General features: G+C 35.7%; 2 protein-coding genes across 3 annotated transcripts; one reads left to right on the plus strand and one right to left on the minus strand.

Moving 5' to 3' along the window:
- Positions 1 to 320: 320 nt before the first annotated feature.
- Positions 321 to 7,261, minus strand: LOC113114380 (amyloid-beta A4 precursor protein-binding family B member 2-like). Of its 2 annotated transcripts, XM_026281305.1 has the most exons (9): positions 7,148 to 7,254; positions 4,941 to 4,992; positions 3,328 to 4,284; positions 3,044 to 3,222; positions 2,795 to 2,926; positions 2,634 to 2,713; positions 2,496 to 2,556; positions 584 to 712; positions 321 to 502 (listed from the first exon to the last, which is right to left on the minus strand). In XM_026281305.1, the coding sequence occupies exons 3-9, from the start codon at positions 4,265 to 4,267 to the stop codon at positions 353 to 355; spliced, it is 1,671 nt and encodes a 556-aa protein (XP_026137090.1). In that variant the 5' UTR covers positions 4,268 to 4,284; positions 4,941 to 4,992; positions 7,148 to 7,254; the 3' UTR covers positions 321 to 352. The 2 variants fall into 2 exon arrangements, with proteins under 2 accessions (XP_026137090.1, XP_026137089.1); XM_026281304.1 differs by lacking the exon at positions 4,941 to 4,992 and having other exon boundaries at positions 7,148 to 7,261.
- A 6,402-nt stretch (positions 7,262 to 13,663) lies between these two features.
- Positions 13,664 to 22,931, plus strand: LOC113114425 (fibroblast growth factor 2-like). The gene is made up of 3 exons (XM_026281363.1): positions 13,664 to 14,131; positions 17,778 to 17,881; positions 21,192 to 22,931. The coding sequence occupies exons 1-3, from the start codon at positions 13,843 to 13,845 to the stop codon at positions 21,375 to 21,377; spliced, it is 579 nt and encodes a 192-aa protein (XP_026137148.1). The 5' UTR covers positions 13,664 to 13,842; the 3' UTR covers positions 21,378 to 22,931.
- Positions 22,932 to 22,949: the final 18 nt, after the last annotated feature.

Consider the following 22,949-nt stretch of genomic DNA (forward strand, 5'->3'; position numbering starts at 1 on the left):
AGTGAGCGAGCGCCTGCTGAGTAGCCAAACATAAACATATAAGATGGTGTTTTTTTCTTCTTCGGGAGTGTCAGGGGCGTTGCCTGTTACGTTGTTTGGGTTATTGGGCTACCTTGTTGAACGCATATCATTATATTTCTCTCTCTCTTTTTTTTTTTTTTTCAAATATAATTAATTAGTCCAACGAACCGTTCGGTATACATAATGCGTACCGCGTACCGAACCGAAAGCGTCGTACCGAACGGTTCAATACGAATACGCGTATCGTTACACCCCTAATATATATATATATATATATATATATATACATATATAAAACAAACAACAACAACACAAATATGAAAAACAGATTTCATAATAATGGAGTCACTGACCTGCTGAAGCCCCGCCCCACTCCCCAGACGCAGATGCAGCTGATTGGCTGAGAGTGCAGGAGGGTGTGGTCAGCCGGGTCGATGAGGGTCAGAGTGATGTCCTGCAGCACCAGCAGCATGGCTCGAGTCTGAGAGCGAGACGAGAGAGAAGAGAGATCAGACGGGTGTGTGTGTGTGTGTGTGTGTGTGTGTGTGTGTGTGCGTCTCACCCTCGGTCTCTGTGTCTCTCTGTGCTGCTGCAGCTGCTGGATGCAGTCGCTCAACACTGCGCCGCTCCTCACTGACCTCACATCTGCGTCTCGCACCTCCAGCCAGCCCAGATAACACACCGCAAACACCTGCAGCACACAACACCTTCAGGAACCTTTGATTATATCCTCGTTTTTTCTTTCAACAGCGGGGCGAAACAGAACGGCTCTTCTTGAGTCCAGCTCGCATTTCTTCTACATTTGCATGATTATTAAAAGGCTGATCATATGCATATTCACTAATTATGACACGGGCAAGAGGATGACAATTAGCTGAACATGTACTTGTTTAATTACTGACTCTTAGCTTGTGTTTTAAAATCTTTATTTGGATATGGCTCCATAACAATATCAGCTTTAATGAAATGCATACAGTTATTGAACAATATTATTTTTACATTTAAATAAATTTATATACCAGTGTTATTTTAGTATCATTGACATACTATTATAGTTTTTGTTAATGCATTATATTAGATTTGTTAATTTTTATAAAAGGATTAATTTCATATAATGTACGTTCCTTTGGGATTATTTGCTCTAAATTGAATTAATGATTTATTTTGTAGCAGATACTGTTTGCAGTACATTCCTGTTTATTAGACATTAGCTGTTTGTTTTTAAACCTAAAGATGATGTCATTCTTCTGTTCCCACAATGCACTGCGTCAAACTGCTGCTGTTGCATGTGCCCTGTGTTCTGCTGCAGTCTCTCCATCACACACACACTCACACACACACACACACACACACACACACACTTCCAGGAGGCACCACTCGATGTCACTGTTGTTCAGTCTGAATCCAGAATTCATGGAAATTCATCCAAATTTGTTATTTTTGTGCTTCTGGAAATAAATCCGCTCATCTATTCTTCACATGTGCTGATTCAGTCTCATTCTGGAAGGAGATCTTATCACTTATAGTCACCTCTTTCAGTAGAAATCAATAGAAATCAAAGAAGACATGGTTGTGTACAGTAATACCAATTCTAGATTTCATGATTTCATACCAATATTTCTAGACCAACAGCTTCAAAACTTATATTTTCTGTTGTCTTACTTGAATTAATAAGAAAAAAGTCATCAAAAAATCACAGGTTTTAACTTCGATTAATAAGTTTATTATAATTAGAGCAAATATTTAGGTAGACAGGAAAAAATATATTTAGTAATTATTAATATTAACAAAAAATAGATCTATATAAACATATTAAATGTGATATTGTTCATGTATTAATATTTTTATTAACATTTGTACTTAATATTATATTATATTATATTATATTATATTATATTATATTATATTATATATCTTTATTTAATATCCAAATTATTTTTGGCATAAAAGAAAACACTATTTAGCAATTATTAATAATTCCTAAAATATATAATATTTATACATGTTATATTGTTCATTTATTCCTTAAGTTTTATTATATTATATTATATTATATTATATTATATTATATTATATTATATTATATTATATTATATTATATTATATTATATTATATATACATCTTTATTTAATATCCTAATGTTTTTTGGCATCATTTTTTTTTTCCTTTTTTTTTATTAATAATACCAAAATATATAATATTTATATATGTTATATTGTTCATTTATTGCTTAATTTTGATTGATCTAATATTATATTATATTATATTATATTATATATACTACTGTTTTTTGCATCTTCTTTAAAAAAAACTTTTTTTAATAAATAATACCAAAAATATATAATATTTCTATATGTTATGTAGTTCATTTATTGCTTAATTTTAATATTTTTATATTATATTATATTAAAGAGTTCATGTCATCCCTTGTGATAGTTTCGTACACAGTGTTTGTGAAGGCTGTGCGGGTCACCTGTGTCTCCGGGTCGTTGATGGGGATGACGGTGTCTGCTGGGGCTGATGGGACTCTAGCTCTGCACAGAGAGGCTCAGTGTGAAGCGTCTACAGTCTATGAGAGATGAATATGACACTCAGGTGTGTTTGTGTTCACCTGTGGTTGATGAAGCTGTACGGGCCGCCCTGAGCTCCTACACTCTCTCGCTCGCGGGACTCACATGTCTCTGTCAGGTCCTGTACGCAGAGTTTGTGCACTGTTCATTAGAATAACTGGATGAAGCCTTTATTAAGCGCAGCTTTATTTCGGGTGTTTACCAGGTAGTTGTTGTTGAGTAACCCGGCGGCGCGACCCATCGTCTCATAACACAGCGAGGAAGAGGAGGGTGAAGAGGCTGCTGATGAAGGAACGGGTTCAACAGAGCTGTCCGACACGATACTGCTGGGACGCTACACACACACACACACACACACACAGTTATGAACAAAGTTATGAAGTAATCTTCCAGTACAGGAAACACATTATGATTGTGCTGCGTGAGATGAAGATGCTGTGTAGAATCTGACCTCAGTCTGTGCTTTAGTGCAGGGCACGGGGAGACACGCCCCCTTCACCCCTGACTCCGCCTCCTGGTCAGAGTTGGCGTCGCCGGCCACGGGCTGATCTCGAGGAGTGGAATCGGCTGAAATACGCCAGAAATACTCCTGAGACACGTCCTGAACCTGAGGAGGCTCTTCCCAAACACCTACACACACACACACACACACACACACACGCTTCAGAATCATTTTTTAGAGTGTATGATATAATCTCATATGAAACGGCTATTTTGTGTCAGTATGCTGGTCACCTGTGTCCTGAGGCGTCTCCTCGGACGGACTCTCCTGTGACAGTGTGGTCCAGCTGGAGTCCTCCTCCTCCTCCTGTTTTTCGGCTCTGGACAGGCGTTCGGGCGACTCCTCCGGCTCGTCTCCTCTCAGTTTCAGGCGTAACGGACTCCTGAGCAGAGATCCGTCTCTGATGCGGCTGAGGCGCTCGTTATTGGGCCGGAGCGAGTGTTGGTGGACCTCCAGCGTCTCTCCAGGACTCTCCTCGTCCTCCTCCTCTTCCTCGCTGGCCAGCAGGAGCAGGTGGTTCTGGGGGAGGGTGAGGTGCGCCTCCACGTGGTTCTCTTTAGCCCACGTCTGCGCCTCTAGTTTGGGCAGGAGGTGCTTCTCCTCGGGCTGCGTGTCTTTATCGGGGCTGTTCGGGGCGTCCTCTTCTCGATGGTACTCTAGAAAGCTCTTGGTCCTCCTCCTGATGGTGGGGTTCTTCTGGTTGTCCTTCCCCTCCAGCCAATCACAGCTGCTCCTCACCAGGTTCCTGTCGTTCTTGTTGAGGTCCAGCTGCTCCTCTTTGAGCTGAAGGTTTGTGCCGTTTTTGGCTAGTTTGGGATTTGAGGTGGAGAAGGAGAGCGAGGAGCAGTAGAGGGATGAGGAGGAGGCGGATTTCGTGGGGTGGGCGGGTTTTCGGTCGGAGGAGGCGTGGCTTTGGGTAAAAGGGGCGGGGTTTTGGCTCAAACCCATGGCATTTTGGATATTGGTCAGGGCATATTTATGCCGACTCTTCGAGTTTTGTGTTTCCTTGGAAACGGTGACCACGCCCTCCTTTATGGTGTCGCAGCTCAGCTGCAGGTTGTGGGAGGAGCGTAAGTTGAGAGAGGTGGGCGGAGTCAATATAGGCCCGCTGTGATTGGTTGATTCTACAGTCGATGCACTGCGTCGGAGGGGAGGCTTCTGCAGTGACATCATCGCAAATGATTAATCGTCTGCGGAGAGAGAGAAAGATGGTTCATTTATAATTCATGTTTCTGGTCTCATTGTTATAGATGTGCGTTTCTGCCAAGGCTATAATAAAAAAATAATAATCATAATTTAATTTAATATTTTATTTAAAAATGTAAAAATATCTTACAATTCTATTTTATCTTGCAATTTTGAGTTTATATCTCGCAATTCTAATTTTACTCACATTTCTTACGCAATTCTTTTTTTTCTCACAATTCTGACTTTATTATCTTGAATTAATTATTTTTCTTACAATTTTGGCTTTTTTCACTCAATTCAAAAATATTTTCTTGCAATTATGTCTTTAAATTTTTGCCATTCAGATGGTTTTCTTACAAATATTTTTTTTGTTCTCGCAATTCATACTTTTCCTAACAATTTTAACTTTAACCTTAAATTACTTTTTCTTGTAATTCTATTTGAATCTTACAATTGTGACTCTGACCTTTCGACCACCAATCCTGACTTAAAGCTTCATTAATTCATGCGTCTGAAAACAGAGCGGGGAAAGGAGGTTTAGATATTTGCCAAAGGAGAACATCTTAGTATTTTCTCATATTAAAGAATGTCACAAATCAGATCTGGTTGACTCCTCAATCCTTTCTCCTAGACAATGAGATTAAACGGAGATTTTTACTCTTTTTCCAGTTTTTCTTATGTTTCTCTCTAGATGTCTTGACGAATCTCCTCTATGAATAAAAACTGAAAATGCAAAAACAAAAATAAATGTTAAGTAACACAAATATCCTTTATGCATTTAATGCCATTTTATTAACCAGTGTCTTTGCTGCTGACATTTCATGACCCAGTTCAATCCTACAAATAAGAAAAGATGACTTCTAAACATCATCTTAAAACATCTTTTTATAAACAATAAACAAACAAGCCACTGTGTATGAAACATAACTGAGAATGAGAATGAATAATAACATTCACCGTGTGTTTGTGACTCTTAGACCGGATCACCTTTACATGAACTGCACAGTCAGCACAGAGTCTCACATTAAACACAGACAAACAGTTTCAGTCCACACACACACTCACACACACACACACACAGACAAACAAACACACACACAGCTGTGATGGACTGGGCTGGAAAATGTGTTTGCTGCAGATTTCCACTGAAGATCAGTGTGATTATACAGCATTATTCAGCATAACAACCTGCATGCAAAACACACACACACACAATGTGCGTGTCAGTCTCCACATGCGTGACTGTTTTTCTGTGCATCAGCCAAATGTTGTTTTGACTGATCACAACCCTGATACTGTGTTCAGAATTATGTTATTGTGTTCTTTAATTACTCAGGTTTACTTAGATACAGAGTTATTCAAGAACACAACTGGATATTAAATGCATTTTTCATATTTCATCCATCTCTTTGATTATAATCCTTTATACAATAACATTTGTAACAAGTTTATAACATTGTAAAACACTTTTTTTATGCAAAAACGAATTATAATCCATATGAAATCAAATTTAAAATACAACATAAAAGCAAAGATGCACGACTTAGTCTTAGAGTAGCAGCACTGCAATAATATTATTATTTTATCTATTTATGCATTAGGATTTGTAATATGACATACCAAGAAAACTGCAAGATTCAGTAACTTCAATATATAAGACTACTGAAAAATACTGTATGCTAAATTTGATTATTATCATATGAGCAATAAAATTGCAAGACTAGTATAATACAGTATTGCATTGAAAAAGACTAAAGAAAGCTTAATAACTTCAGTATATTATTACAATAATTGCATATTCTGACTGATTACAATTGTGCAACATGATTTGAAATAAGATAAAATGCAAGATTAGTTTAATATTGCATTATGTAGCAAAAGACATATAATAACACATGCTAAATCTGATTATAATATGATATGCAATAAAATTAAGAATGATATAAGAGCAAAAGTGCAAGACTGAAACTGTATTATAGTATAGTAAAGTATTGCTAATACTGCATATTCTACCTCTGATTATAATCCTAAATGCAAGAGAATCTGATTACTAATAGTACATTATTGTATAATATAGACTACTGGGTAATTCATACTACTATTTGATTAATCCTATAATAATAATAATAATAATAATAATAAATTGTATCTGTGATGCACCTTTCTTACATTCAAGGCACTAAAACAGTAATAAAACAATAATAAAAGAACAACAATAAATAATAAAATCTGAAATAAGATATGCCATCAAGAATGCAAAACCTAATAACTTATAATTGTAACAACAATAATTGTATATTCAATCATGTATGCAATAAGATTTTAAATTAGATATTGCCTACTAGAAAAAAAGCAGGACTCCATAATGCAAAAAATATAAAAACTAAAACAACTCTTTGATTATAATCCTTTATGCAAAACGCAATCAATACAAAATGTCACAAATATTAGTGCTTTTAAGTCTTGCATTTTAAGTATTTAGAATAAAAGTCAATTTCCCCCAAGTTTGATAAATACAGCCATGACATCATGATGCACAGAAGTTGTTTGTCCTCCTGATCATGACAGATCGCTTCTGATCGGCCCAAAACATTCTGTGCGATGAATGACGCACATCTGAACTCAAACACACATTCTGCAACAAATGCTCCATGCAGCATCATCATCTCGAACATTATTACACATATGCACACATTATCCCTGCGTGACATTGATGTGACAGCGAGAAGTGTCAAGTCACGCTCTCGTTACGCGCATCCTGTGCATAACAAACTCAATGCAAGCATCAATTCTATGAAGTTGCATCACCGAAGATGCATCAGATCAATCGGAATAATCAATAATGTGTGTGAGACTGTCACTCACCTGCTCGCTCCGCTGTCTTCTCGCCTGAAGATGCTGATGCGGAGCCGCGAGGTGACGCCCGCTTTTAAAGCCCCGACGCCCGCAATCAGAGACCGCTCCTCTGCTCTCCGCACCGCGTACTGTCTGCGCGCCTCTCTGCGCATGCGCCCCGCGCCACTGCCCCTGTGCGCGCTCACCCCGACCAATCAGAGCGTCGAGCGCAGGGTTCAGCATGAATATTAATCAGGTCGCTATGATATCGGCCTAACCTGATTTCACCAAGTGAGACATGTTCCTAGGACAACATCGTTGTTGACCCTGGAACAACATTGTGATTAACCAATCAGATTTGAAGAACCAGTTTATAGATTTTGTGAAGTTTACGCTTAAAATCAGTGTTTGGTGCTTGTACATCAGTGTCATTCATCTATCATTTCCTCTGATTTTAGGGATTACTTATGGTTAAGGTTAGGTTTAGGTGTAGGGATATGGTTAAGAATATATTTTTGGAGTAAAATGTTGTTCCAGGGTCAACAAAATATGTTGACCTAGGAACACATCGGACTTGGCAAAATCAGGACGTGCATGATATCGCGTCGCGAGTTTCCTAGAGCGTCTAGAAACTGATTTAATATTCATAAGAATGATCACATAGAATGATGGGAGGGATGGAGGATCGACTATATATATATATATATATATATATATATATATATATATATATATATATATAATTTGAATGCAAATGAAGGAAGGCAAAAAAAAAAGAAAAAAGTTGGGTCCCACTTTATATTAGGTGGCCTTAACTACTATGTACTTACATCTTACATAAAAAATACGTACAATGTACTTATTGTGTTCATATTGTATTGTAAAACACTTTTGCTGCTATTGAGGTGGGATGGGGTAAGGTTAGGGAGAGGGTTGGAGGTATGGGTAAGTTTAAGGGTGGGTTAAGGTGTAAAGCATGGGTCAACAGTGTAATTATAAATGTAATTACAGAACTTTAATACAGATGTAATTACATGTTGTTATTTTTTAAAATGTAAGTACAATGTAAAAACATGTATGTACACAATAGGTACATAGTAGTTAAGGCCACTTAATATAAAGTGGGTCCAAAAGTTGTCTCTGATATTGAGGCTCATGATGAAATACCATTGGCTTTCCATGAACTGCACACATCTGATTAAGGCACATGTTAATGAAACATATTCATTTAGCAGTAAACGGTGCCAATCAAATGGTTTTGTTCTTAATTATTGATAAACAATAATTCTTCTGCTGATGAATGAACATGTGAGCTTAATGTTTTAATATAATCATGTAAACAATGTGTTCAAATAGCACAGACCGTTTAAAACCACGATTGTGAACAAAAATATATATATATAGATAAGCATCCTCTTTCTTCACACTCAATAAAAAAACACTCATTCTACTGGATTCAGACATTCCCTCCACAACCAAAACACAAACACACACACACACACACACACACATATATATATATATATATATATATATATATATATATATATATATATATATATATATATATATATATATATATATATATACAGTACAACCAAACACTTCCCACTGGCAAAATATCTTTAAAGTGGCTCATGAATAATCTATCACATCTTAATCAGCCAATTACTGAGCTCTGAACTCTCCAGCTCTCCTCTGATTGGCTGAGACTATATGCTTGTGTGTATGCTTGTATCTGTCAGATAAGCTGCTTTGAAGATGTAGATATGAGACGAGAGATGACTTGATCATGTTATCTCACGCACTGAGCGTCTGAAGCGTGATGGAGGGCAGCACACTCACTTACCAGTGCTCCAGGAATGAGGGAGCGACTCTGATTGGTCGTATGTCTGATGTGGGCGGGGCTTCTCTTGAGGAAACATGGAGTCAAGATTCAGCTGGCCAATCACAGATTCAGACAGTAGTGCAAGTAATATCAAGTTACTGTTTTTTTTTTTGCTTGTTGTAAATAAATAAATAAATCAGTCAGATGTGGTGTTGAAGAGGGGGAGGAGTCTGTGTGTGTGGTGTGGGGGGTGGTGAGGGCCTTGGTCTTATTGGTGTTAAGGAGCAGGGTATTGTCAGCGCACCATGTGGCCAGGTGCTGTACCTCTACCTCTTCTGTGATGAGGCCAATCACCGCGGTGTCGTCTGCAAACTTAATGATGGAGTTGGATCCATGCACAGGCTTGCAGTCGTGGGTGTAAATCGTGGGTGTATCAATTCAGTTTTGCACAGTATATAAGTTTGTAAGACTTAAACGTAAAGATCTTTTTTATAAGAGTCTTATAAGAGCTCAAACTATTGCAAGTGAAGAAATTAAGTCATAAGGATTGCAATTTATTCACTACTGTGAAGTCAAATAATTAATATACTTATGTATAATATCGATGCAACAGTGTATCGCAGCTCGTGATTGTTTCTTAATTGCATACTTGTTCACCTCTGCACACTAAATCGTTCACATGGCATATCTGCGGTTGTTTCTGTGAGTTTATGAGCAGGGGCAGATCTAGAAAAATATTGATGGGGTGGCGAGAAGGGGGCAGGAATTTCTGAGGGGTGGCAACATATGGCAGACGTATATATACTGAATTTAGTCACAGTTATCACAGATTGATGATAAATATATGTGCACACTACAAAAGGACACAGCTATCATTTACAAACTTAATCTCATGCAATCAATGTCTTGCATTTGAAACAGTTCATGTAAGGAGTAAGTGACCATAAGCACCACACACTCACTAATGCATACAGTATGCATCCACATGTTATTAAGAGCATTATAAAAGGTTCAGTGTTATCAATATGTCAATTTATTATAAGAAACACAAGATTTTAACAGACATTTCCAGCTGGGGAGACTCAACTGATTTTCTACAGTTTAGTGTTAATCATCATCTAACTCAACCAGTCAAGAGCTAGATTTAGCCTTAGATGTTATATGAATATGGTCCTGAAGCATAGCTTTTATTAGCTGATAATAATAATAAATAAATAAACATTATAGGCACAAATACAAATGTACTTTTAGAAATTGTTTCTGAAAAATATAGTGTTATTGTTTTGGCAAGCTTAAATAAAAACTTCTATGAAAACTTGTGTGATATTCCTTTAAAATAATGTTTTAGTATATCTTTTTAAGTATATTTTACTAAGCAATTTCTTACAGAATTTCTTTGAGTTAGACCAAACTTTTATTTTGGTGGGTTGTAACCAGAGTTTCTGTGTTTATTAATAAACTATTATTATTAGCTATTAGGCCTTCTTGAAGTATAGCATACTCTACTGTGCAATCATACTATATTTCTGTTTGAGATTCTTCAAGTTATACCGAGATTTTATTCTGACAGGTTGTTGTAAAGACATTGTCGTTTCTGTCAGTCTGTGAATACGATACGATACGAATGAATGATGATAGTTTTATCAAATGAAATGGTGAAATCCTCTCATACGCGCTGACGTGAACATGTAGCATACATCATGTGTTAATATAGTGAAGAGCTGAAAACACCACGCGTGCTTCAGTGTGTGTGTGTGTGTGTGTGTGTGTGTGTGTGTGTGTGTGTGTGGTAGAGCACACATTCCCAGAGACGTGTATTAAAACACATTAAGGGTTCCCATAAGCAGGATTTATTGTTTTGCTCCCCTTCCTCAAATATGATGATGGAAAAAAAATAAAACCTACTGTAGGGGTGAAAAATAACTTATATCAAATAAAAATTTATTTTTATTATTTACAAATCACAATTGTAGCTCTCGACATTTACCTGTGGCAGTAACTTTATTATGACTCTAATTTATTTTATAGTCTCAAGCATAAAGAAAACATGCAAAAGAAAGCATAAGCAGTTTTACTATGACAAAACCATGGTTTATTTTTGTAAGGGTTGTGATATGCACGTTTTTAGTTGAAGAAATAATAAAGCCTGTGTCATCTATAGCAAAAAGGTGCAAAATGAAAGATTAAGTGAATATTTGAATGAAATGTTTGGTCAGTATCCTGTCCTGTAAGTGTAACAGCATCAATCACATGGCATTTGTAATAACATGTACATAAATAGTTCATTTTGTATTTGCATACATTATGTATTTTAACATTGTTATTATTAACCAGTCATTATTGCCTCATTATTTTTTTATATAATGCATTTTAAGCCATTTTAAAGGCTATTGATTAGGTCTGTTTTTATAGCAACAACAACAACAATTTTTTTTTTAATTAATACTTTGTAAATTATTAGAGTTTGGGGATCGCAAATCATTTGAATCAGTTCGGGAGTTCAAAGCGGGTTCGCGATTCATTTGAGTCAGTTTGGGAGTTCGGAGCGGGATCACGAATTACGAAAGAATCGCGCTCGTAAATTTTCAAATTGGCCATAACCTTTAATTCGTTGCTGCCAACTGGGGTGGCAAAAGCTTTCTTTTGCCACCCCGGTAGATCCGCCCCTGTTTATGAGGAATAAACTCACGCCATGATGCTCTCACCCTAAAAAGCATAAGTATCAGTCCAGAGTTCATTCTCCCGCCGCCAGAGGCCGCTGCTCACCAGTGCACTACAGACTCGACTCGGTACGCAGCTGACAGATGTAAGGAAGAAACTATTTAATCCATGGTCGGGTTTTGTTTTGTTTTGTTTTTTTGTAAAATATTATTTTAAATAAATTATCTGGTTGTTATTATTATATTATTTTAAATATTATTATTCATGTGCATGTTTTTTAGAATCTGATTTAAATTTTCATTATTTTATATATTTTCATAATATATTATATTATTTAATTTATTTAGCTTTATTTTATTATATTTAAATTAATTAATTTCATTTTTATTAAAATATAATTTTTATCCAATTTAATTTGTATTTGTATTCTTTTTATTTTTCTGTTTATTTAAATTTTTATTAAAACATCAGTTTTTTTTTAAATTGCTAACAAGCATTGTCCAATACTGAAGACACATTTTCAAAAGTGTTCATACATTCAATGATACAGAAGTCTATGACCAAACTGTGAATCATTGCTGTCAAACAAAATGCATGCAATGACCACATTTTTCAAAATCCACAACTCTTTTGTCATTCATACTCCAAACTCTGCAAAACATATATTTTCAGCACATTTTTCAAGCGCTTTCAAAACTGATAAAAGCACTTTCAAATCAGAGCAGGAATTATACTGAAATATAAAATCTTAGCAGAATATTTATGAAAATGATTAAAACTAACTGCAATTCCAGCTGAAAGCCAAGCCAGTGTTCCTATATTTTTGTGCTCTTTCTTTCTTTTTCTTTTTGGTTGTATATCTTTCGATAAATGGATGGCTTCATTTTGATGACTTATGACTGGTTTTGTGCCCCGGGTCCACAGAGGGATATAAGGAGTGTGGAGCAGCTCTGATCATAAGATTAGAAATATTTGAGCTCAGATCGAGATCTCTGACTGTTGTATCAAATCCGAGCGGTGGAGGACATGGTTGAGATCTTCTCTGAATCTCATGTGTGATCACTGCAGGAGAAACATCTGAGAAGCATTTCATCTCCTCCGCTTCATCTAATTGCACGCAGCCTCAGAGAAACAACTGAGATATCAGAGAGATCTGACAGGAAGTGCTTGTGTCCTGTTGTGAGGATTACAGCCAGATGTTTACAGCTACAGGAGACCACACCCACAACACATTACACTCATGTTTACATTATTTTCATACGTGTGTGTGTGTGTGTGTGTGTGTGTGTGTAAAGGTTTGAAACCCAGTGTAAATAAATAAAAAAACATTTCGACAAATTCACTCTTTTATTTATATTGTTTCATTTTATTTCAGTTACAGAAATTTTAGTTGTTAAAACTAAAACAGAAATATCACAAAGCTAAATATCAAATATTTAACTATTTAAAATGAAAAAAAAGAGCACATAACAAACTTACTAAAACTTAAACTATTAATATTGTTTATGGTCAATGAAATTAAGCTCAAATTAAAAATGAATGTTATGTTGAAGTATTAACATCACTAAAACTCAAATAAAATCAAGCTATATTAAAATATACCAGTCAAGATTTGAAATGTGAATTTGTCCTAAGACAAGAATGAATTTGGGAAACTTTGATGAAATTATCTACTTCAAATGTTGACTGTATTTAATTGAATGAATGAATTAAAGCACAAAACAAAACACATAAAATAAACTATTAAAAATTATTTTGGTGATTGAAATAAAGCTAAAATGAAAAATAGGCTTAAATATTACATTATTACAATTATTGCATTACTATATTACAAATATGAAATATTAATTAACTAAAAATTAACGTGTAAAAACTTAAATACATATAATTTTTTGGTATCGAAATTAACTATAATGGAATACAAACATTAGATGAAAAACATTTTGCCTTTTACAACTAACTAAAATAAAATAAGTCGATGTAAAAAAACAAAAAAAAAACAAGTTATGAACTAATGGAAATAGCAAAGGCACATAACAAAATATTTGTTTCAGCATCAGGAATGATATTGTGCTCATTGATCATAATTAAACACATTCTGTTGTGAGTTTGTGAGTGAGATGACGGAGGCTTTGGGACAGGACTAGTCCACCCCCCACCCCTCTCTCTCTCCCGCTCACACACACACACACACACACACAGTGTCCCGCAGCTGGAAGAGTTTCTCCGCGCTGTGATGAGGCTCCGTGGCTCCGGGGAGCGGCGGAGGGAGACGGGAGAGACGGCGGAGGAGGCGCGCGGAGGCCGTGGAGGGGCTCCGGAGACGGAGAAACCGAGAGAGAGAGCGATGGCGGCGGGAGGAATCACCACGCTTCCCGCTTTACCGGAGGACGGCGCCAGCGGAGGCTTTCCCCCGGTGAACTTCAAGGAGCCCAAGCGGCTTTACTGCAAGAACGGCGGCTTCTTCCTCCGGATCCACCCCGACGGGCGAGTGGACGGCATCCGCGAGAAGAGCGACCCGCACAGTGAGTTCCGTCCGACCCGACCCCGAGCAGACAAAGACTCTTTATGCGTCTGATGAGCACCAGGCCCTGGTGATGATGATGATGATGATGATGATGATGATGTCAGATTTCCAGGTCCACCTTCAGTCTCTGAGTTCTTGCTTGTTTCCAGAAAGCGTCTCTAATGTTTCAGAACGTTTTGGTTCTTTCTCAAAGTTGTGAACTTCGTTCCTCCAGTTAACCCTATATAATACAGGGTCTGTTTGGGGCCAGTCGTTACTCAGTATTTTAACCCGATCTCAAGAAATTGCGTATCAGTAGCACGAGTTATTGCACTAGCTATAAACGCAGAAATTGACTTCATATGATGCGTAATGGATATCATATGCGCGCGAAAACTGCGTACACCCAAGTCAGTTTCTTCATATCAGGAGCAAGATCTTCTGTTTGTGAATTCGGCGCGTGCTATTTATACGCATTTTCATGAGACCAGGCTAATGTTTCGGCTAAAACAGTATTATAGATAATCAGAAACTTCCTATTAATGAGCGAATGTGAAAAATGCATTTACGCCTTTTAATTATTCAAAATTAGAAATTCTTTGAAATTTCAGATTAATCAACAACACACACACACACACACACACACACAAACAACAACAACAACACCAGAAAAACTCTAATATATCTATATATATATATTTTTTTTGCTATTGATAAAGTTTTATTTAATTATCATTTTGTGAAATTTGCAGTATTAGCACATATATTTTAGAGAGTGACCAGTATCTGCCACATAGGAAATTAATGGAATTTAATTGAATTAATTTGCTGTGAATTTATCACTCGTGATTCTCAAAAACTGTCCAAAACAACGTCACGCTGAAAGTTTAACAGAATAAATACCCTTTACTCTGGGAGTATGGGGTCGGCGGCTGTTCGGTCCCTGTACGTCCGGAGCAAGAGCCGGCAGTGAGTCAGACCTGTTCGGTGCATGTTGGACTCCGGCAGGGCTGCCCTTTGTCACCGGTTCTGTTCATAATTTTTATGGACAGAATTTCTAGGCGCAGCCAAGGGCCGGAGCGTGTCCGGTTTGGGGACCATGCGATTTCGTCGCTGCTTTTTGCGGATGATGTTGTCGTGTTGGCATCCTCAGACCAGGACCTTCAGCGTGCACTGGGACGGTTTGCAGCCGAGTGTGGATCGGCTGGGATGAGAATCAGCACCTCCAAGTCCGAGGCCATGGTTCTCAGTCGGAAAAGGGTGGATTGCCCACTTCAGGTTGGCGGAGAGTTCCTGCCTCAAGTGGAGGAGTTCAGGTATCTTGGGGTCTTGTTCACGAGTGAGGGAAGGATGGAACGGGAGATTGACAGACGGATCGGTGCAGCTTCTGCAGTAATGCGGTCGATGTACCGGTCTGTCGTGGTGAAGAAGGAGCTGAGCTGTACGGCAAAGCTCTCGAAGTGGCTAGGGAGAGGGAAGTCTGGGCGTCTCTGCTTAGACTGTTGCCCCCGCGACCCGGCCCCGGATAAGCGGAAGATGATGGATGGATGGATGGATGGATGGATTAAAAAAAATCTGCTTTTTCCTAACCTTATGTCTCTTTAAAAAATAAATGAACACACATTGTTAAGAAATTGTGTTCAGTTTTGAAAAGTATTACATCATGTGATATCATCGTTGTTTTTCAACGTATTAAAACAAAGACTGGTGAGTGAGTGTAAATGAAAAGTAAATCTTCAGTTCAGTCAAAACAGAAACTGAAACAGTGACGTCTTTTGTTTGGGTTTAAAAATCCTGTTGTTAAGGGCGACCATTGAGTGACATTTGACAAGCCCCGCCCACTCCACGCGTCATTTCTTCTGAGCTGAGCCTCTGTGTTTGTCAGACAGTAATCAATCATATTTGTTACTGTTGAAAATAACAATGGAAAACATTATCAATAATGCAAAAATGAATGCAGTAACTAACAGAGAAATACATTTGTTACAGTATTTATTAGATAAAAATACAATGTTTTTTCATGTCAGCTCTGGTTCAACTAATAAAATATAAACAGATGCAACTTCTGATTTTAAATGTGCTGGTAATGTTGAACATTAACTAGTTTCATAGCTCAGTTTAATTCATGTTATCATATGGAACCATATAGTGTTATTAGTTTATTGACTCTGAAACGCTTTAACACACAGACTTCCATTGCAAATATGATGCATATAAATTAAGTGTATTATGCATACGTTTCTCAGTGTCTTCAAATGGAGGTTCTGTCAGGTTTAAGTCTTTTTGGGACAGATCTGAACCTGAAATATGGTCCAGTAGATCCAAACACACACAGTGTTGGTGTTTTGTTGAGTGTGTCTGTCTCTCATGGCATTAGTCTGAATGCTGTAGACATAAACACTGAATGAATGACGCCACTCATCAGCTAACGACTAACTCATTAATCACACACATGTTCTCGTGATGTCATGATCTGAGCATCTCTGATTTAATCTGATCCCAATCAGACTGTCTCAACACTGAACAAACCTGTGCTTAGAAAATCATCTCTGAAACCCTTTAAATCTGTAAAGAACCATAAAGCAACTCACTATTTGGGCACTTTTTTTTTCTGTGGATATAAAATTATCATCATTTGTTTTTATGCAGTGGAATTGGTTGCACTATCAAACATTGCACCTTCAGATTCGCTGAGGTTTATTTTTAGCAATAGCCAAAAAAAAAAAAAGCATTGAATGGGTCAAAACTATAGATTTTTATTTTATGCCAAAAATCATTATTCTCAGTCACTTTGGTGCATTTCTCAAATCAGAAATGAACTTCTCAAAACTGCTCGTACAATCTCCACATCATCTAGTCATTTATACTCATCACAAAACCAGTTTCTCGTTCTTTTGAACAAGTTGCGATTGCTTTTGTACATCCATGCATTAGATTACGCACATTTATCTGCGGTTCCCTTTAGTATCATTTCATAATGTCATGTCGCTCAAAATGTATTATATAGTTTTCTGTGCAATAGTCTTACCCTCAAAACATCTAGTATTTATTTCATCGTATAAGTCATTAAATCCAAAATGGTTAATCTATTTGTCATAAACTGCCAAGCACACTTTTTATTTTTATTTTTACACATTTATTATTAGACTTTTTGTAAATTTGGCATGAATTGTGCAAGTGAATCTTGACTAATGAAGAGAATGCAGATGATAAACCAATAATAAACCATTTCTCTGAAATAGCTCAAAGGTTCATCTCATGAATATTTAGTTAGAAAGCTTATACTGTACAGACAGAGGACAACACAAGAGTTACACATTCTGAAAAATTGACTTATTTTCATCTTTGTGCCCATCTTTCCTTTTCCTTTTCTATATCACAATGACATTGTAAAGGTTTTTTTTAAAAGCAGACAGAGCATAGTTGTGATGAAGTATTATGTCCAAAGCTTGCATACTATGATACTACATACTCAAAAGTATGCACCTTTTCCTCACAAAAAGAGTACATCGTTTTAGGGCACAGTATTAGTAGGCGAACTGAGACACAGCAGTTGTAAATAGAAACAACTGATGCACTTCACAAAGTGTGCACACAAACAAGTGAGTATATGAAAGGAGCTGTTTAACAGTGTGTGTGTGTGTGTGTGTGTGTGTGTGACACAGTTCGGCTGCAGCTCCAGGCCACGGCCGTCGGTGAAGTGGTGATCAAAGGGATCTGTGCGAACCGTTACCTCGCCATGAACGCAGACGGACGACTGTTCGGGACGGTGAGACGCTCTCTTCATCTAACAGCTCCCAGGCTTCATCTAATTAACCCTCTAGTCCACTTCGTTTAGGAGTCACACTCGCCTCTTTAACAGTCAAAAGTGACCAAAGCCTTGAAATGTAATTTTTTTTATTTTTTTAAGGTAAAATCAATCTAATAAATTTTTGTTCAATAATATTTTTTGATTATTATTTATGAACTTGAGGGTAATTTTATGATATTATACAATATTTATAAAATTTTAATGAGCTATTTTCTCCATTAGAATTTATATATATATATATATAATTTATTTCTTTATTCATCTATTCTCACATTAAAACAGAGTGAAGGCATTTAACATATTTTTTGGAAGTGAGAATTGGGCAATCTGGAGGCATCGAAAAATTAAAATGTGTGTAATATTTGTGTAACCTTTTTTAGACATAATTTCTTCCTTTTTTGGGTTTTGCATTTATATATATCTAGACATTTTAAAAGAATTCTTTTTTGTCAAGGTTTAGATATTTTTGGTTAGTTAAGTATCAGGTTTTACAATCTGAGGACAGTCAAACGTTAAAGTCTTGTTAGAAAGAATACACATATAGAGCATTTTGGTTACTCTGTATTTAATAATTAAAAATTCTAACAAAAAATGGAATGGATGGTGATAATTCAAAACACTTTATTCAAACATTTTGTATTTAATACTTTATTCAATGTAATTCAATAAATGTTAATAAAAGTAAAGAACGTTTTTTTACTTTAAAACTAACAAGAAATTACTGTATGCAAATTAATGATATAAAAATGTTGTTGAGGTGTTAGTTAGGGGTCCGGGGTCCACTGAAGGGCTTTAGAAAACTTCTGAGATGACTTAAAATAAGACCAAACATACAAACATTGTATTTTCTGTTTTCAATTGAATCGTAGTTACATTTTAAATAATTGTGTTGTTTTGTCATTTTTATTCGTTTTTTTTATGTCCACAATTAGTTTTTATTAAGTTTTAGCTTTTATAAAAAATAAATAAATAAAAAGAAATTGAAATGCAAACCGTTGCTTTTAAAACTAGCTAAAAAAAAAAAAACACACACACACATTGAAGTTTTTGTTGATTTTGGTTTGTTGTTATGTAAAATGCACAAAAATAGTAATTTTAGATTTTATATTAAATATGCATGTTCCAAAACAATTATTTTTTTCTCTAAAACTGCCAGCAAATCAAAGCTAGATATCTTAGAAAATAAAGTTGTGTTCCAAATTTGAAGTTGATATCTTAAAAAATGAGCATCCAGTAATCTTTCCACCACATGAAATTCGCTTATCGTTTATTGCCAATGCAGTCATTTTTGACCACAAAAAACAATACAAAGATGACTTTTATTTCGTTCCAGGATCTTTTAACCTTCTTGAATCATGTCCAGGTTTTTTAAAAACAAATATTTTTATTGCATTGTGTTTCCTCAAAGAACCTTTTATTTTTTTCTAATTGTTAAGAAAATGTGAATAATATGAAGAACATGTTTACACTGTAAACAACTTTGGAAAGGTTCCACAAATGCTAAAGTTTCTTCATGTAGCCATCAATGGGAATTATTTTATTTTACTGTTGTTTAACATCCTGTTTGAATCTGAAACACTTCAGATAGCGTTGGCTTTAACCTGAGCAGCATGTCAGCATCACAGAGGTCACATAAAACAGCCACACATTCCTGTCAGGAGACGATATCCAGACGTCCGGCTCAAGCTGAGCGGGAAAACGGAGGATATTCCCCTAATAAACGCCAGTTTCTCTTGTGGTTGTGGATAATAGACAACAAACACGAAAAAAAAGATATCCATCCAATAGAGATGATCACCAGGTTTAATTCATGTAGCAGAAAAAACACATCAAATAAAGAGAAGATGTGTTTTAATTGATCTGATCCAGCTTTTACCAGTTGTTACGCTGATTACATATTTTAAAGTGAAAAAAAAGGTATTTAAGCTAAAAATGCATAAATGTACAACTGGAGCTACATCGATGCATGTTAATGTCTCAGGTCTCAAACAGAAAAGCTTAGTAACTTCTATCTTTTTTTTTTTGTGAAAAATCTTCTTGAAGAAGAAAAAATTGAGCTGAAATTATGTGCGTTAATATTCTCATTAGTGATGAAGGTCTCTTTATTAAAAATGTCAAAATTAAAAACTTAACTTTAGTTATTATAAAGCGGATTATACGCTTTGTGCTAAAGATATTTATTTCAATGCTAAAAGTGCAAAACTACACTTTAAACTACAATGATGTGCATTAACGAAAGACTAATGACAGTTAAACTTCAAAACGTTTTACAAGTTGTTAGGCCTATAATATAATAAAAAAGATGCTTAAAATACAAAAGAGATCGAATGTTCAGTTTAAGCCTCCAAATGATCCCACTGGTGATGAGAAGCGCTCTGTTAAATATTTCCAACTTCACATTTTTATTAACTTTAATTACCAATTGTTATGCATATTATATATTTTTTATTAGTGATACATTGTGTATCTATTAATGTTAAAATTGCAAAACAGAAGTAAATGTACAATTTGAGCTACAATAACGTGTTAATGAGACTTTCATCAGTGTTGGGTGTGTTTAGCTTGTGTTCAGTTCTCTGTGTTTGCTGTATTGTGGATTATTAGAGGCTATATGTATTCCTCTTCATCTTCTTTGTGCGTTTATACTCTCACTGTAGCGTGACACCAAGAATATAACTTTAGGGGTTTTTGTTATAAAAAAACAAAAACAATCCCAGCCCAGGCGACAAAAAGTAGCGCAAAAGTAACACAATGCGTTACTTTCCATTAAAAAAAGTAACTAAGTAACACAATTCGTTACTTTTTCATGGAGTAACGTAATATTGCAATGCGTTACTTTAAAAAGCAACATCACTAATGACTACAATTAAACTTTTACAAACTTTTGCAAATTATAACGTGGACTATATTTTCTAGTCGGAAAACAAAAAAGTATTCAATGTAAAAAAATAAAATTGAGTTACAATGATGTGTAAATGTTTATATTTCTGTGGTGAAAAATGGTATTTATATAATTTTCCCAACCCACTGGCAGATATTTCACTTGTTTGAAGTAAAAACTACAGAAAACAAGACATATGTTAAGTCATTTTGTCTTTGTTTTGTCATGTCATGCTGAATTAAGAATTTGTAGACAAAAATAAAAAAAAATTTTTGTGTTTTTTTTGCAGTGTATTCTACATTGATGTGTGTTAATGTCCTCTCTCTCTCTCTCTCTCTCTCTCTCTCTCTCTCTCTCTCTCTCTCTCTCTCTCTCTCTCTCTCTCAGAGAAGAACAACAGATGAATGCTATTTCCTGGAGAACCTGGAGTCAAACAACTACAACACGTACCGATCCCGAAAGTATCCCGACTGGTACGTGGCTCTGAAGAGAACAGGCCAGTATAAATCGGGCTCGATGACCGGCCCGGGCCAGAAGGCCGTCCTGTTTCTGCCCATGTCAGCCAAGTGCTGATGGAGAGATGCTGTCAAACACAAACCAACCTTACACCGAGACACGATGAGCTCATCCGGGCCGGAAAAACATTTCCATCTAGGAACGCTTCCCAAAGAGAAGCACTTGGAGAGGAGTTCAGGGTTTATAAGTTCATGTTCAATCACCGATATCCTCAGAAGAGACTCCAAATCCCACCAAAACCATTCTTAAATACTCTTATTACTCCACTATAATTACTCGAGCAAAGGCATAGGGTTGGTTCGGAGAGTCACTGATCTCTCGCAGGAATGTTTTCCGTTCGACTACAAAATGTGAGTTGACTCTAATGCTGCTTCTTTATGGAAAACGCTCGTATATGCAAGTATTTCTAGACTGTATTTTAGAGAAAGGGATTTGCAAATGCAACGGTTTGCTTCGATGAAGGGATTCATAGTACACCGTGAATGTTTTTCGTAAAACTTTATTCTGTTTCTCATATATAAGGTCTTAGCTGAGAAGAACAGTCATTGTGCGAGCGACAGTAAGATTAACAGTAACAGTCTTTTTGGGGTTTTTTTTGTTAATTTTTCTAAAAACTCAAAAGGTCCAGGCAGATTATGTGAGGTAGTGTATTATAAAGTTATCAAACTGGTCCATCTGCAACACACTCTTGGAAATAAAGGAACATTTGAGCTGTTTTTAAAATACTCCATTCATTATAGCACCTGAAGTAATTCTGGTGTGAATCTCATGAAGAAGTCATGCGTAAAATACAGAAATTTAAGTCTTTCTTCTTAGTGCTGTTATTGTGAAAAATGTCCAGCTATTACAAATATTATTGTGATATATATATTTAATTCAAAGGTCATTTATAATATATACACAATTGTATTTAATTATATGTTTTTGCATGTCACAGTAAGTTACTTAGAAATGCAAAAACATGGCTTCATTTTCATTATTCAAACATCTCTGTTTTGATTTTTAGGTCAAATAAGACCCAGATATTTCTTAGATATTTTAAAGATCGAGTCTTCGTGAGATTTAAAGCATTTCCAGTTCATAATGTGACCTTTATTTTGAAGAGTGCCTTGTAAAAATTAATAAATCAAAATGTATTTTTGCTTTATTTTCAAGTACAAATACATTATCTGTTTTATTTTTGTCAGTACACTTAAAAAAAAAAAAAAAAATCAGGACACATTTAGAGATACATAATGACCTTAGATTATTAGGTTTTGTTTTCTGAAAAAAAAAAAAATAATAATAATAATAAAAATAAAAATCAAGTTTTCTGAAAATAAAAAAAAATATAAGAGGAATCTTGTTTTCCCTTTAAATAAAGTTTATTTTCCGGACCCCACTGAATTTAGGTTTTAAGCATATGCATTCATGTATTTTTTCAGAAAACAAGACTAGCCCTGGTTTCACAGACAAGGCTTAAGCTAAAGTCTAAATTTAAGAGAGCAAGAAACTTGCACTCACTGATCTTAAAATATATCAGTCTTTGTTTGGATGCACATCAGTATTATCTTTTTTCTAAGGCACGCTTATAAAAACACTTTACATATCCTAATTAAACTGTGTCTTAGTCTAAGCTCTGTCTGTGGA

Source organism: Carassius auratus, chromosome 14 (genome assembly GCF_003368295.1).
Source record: "Carassius auratus strain Wakin chromosome 14, ASM336829v1, whole genome shotgun sequence".
NCBI classification, from domain to species: domain Eukaryota; kingdom Metazoa; phylum Chordata; class Actinopteri; order Cypriniformes; family Cyprinidae; genus Carassius; species Carassius auratus.

Bases quoted from the DNA above. Each gene is read 5' to 3' on its own strand.
- LOC113114380 (XM_026281304.1), bottom strand. From the start codon at position 4,267: ATGATGTCACTGCAGAAGCCTCCCCTCCGACGCAGTGCATCGACTGTA. The intron at 2,927-3,043 runs GTCAGATTCTAC...GTGTGTGTGTAG, and splicing joins GCACTAAAGCACAGACTGAG to CGTCCCAGCAGTATCGTGTC. The intron at 2,557-2,633 runs GTGAACACAAAC...CTCTCTGTGCAG, and splicing joins TACAGCTTCATCAACCACAG to AGCTAGAGTCCCATCAGCCC.
- LOC113114425 (XM_026281363.1), top strand. From the start codon at position 13,843: ATGAGGCTCCGTGGCTCCGGGGAGCGGCGGAGGGAGACGGGAGAGACG. The intron at 14,132-17,777 runs GTGAGTTCCGTC...TGTGTGACACAG, and splicing joins CGAGAAGAGCGACCCGCACA to TTCGGCTGCAGCTCCAGGCC. The intron at 17,882-21,191 runs GTGAGACGCTCT...TCTCTCTCTCAG, and splicing joins ACGGACGACTGTTCGGGACG to AGAAGAACAACAGATGAATG.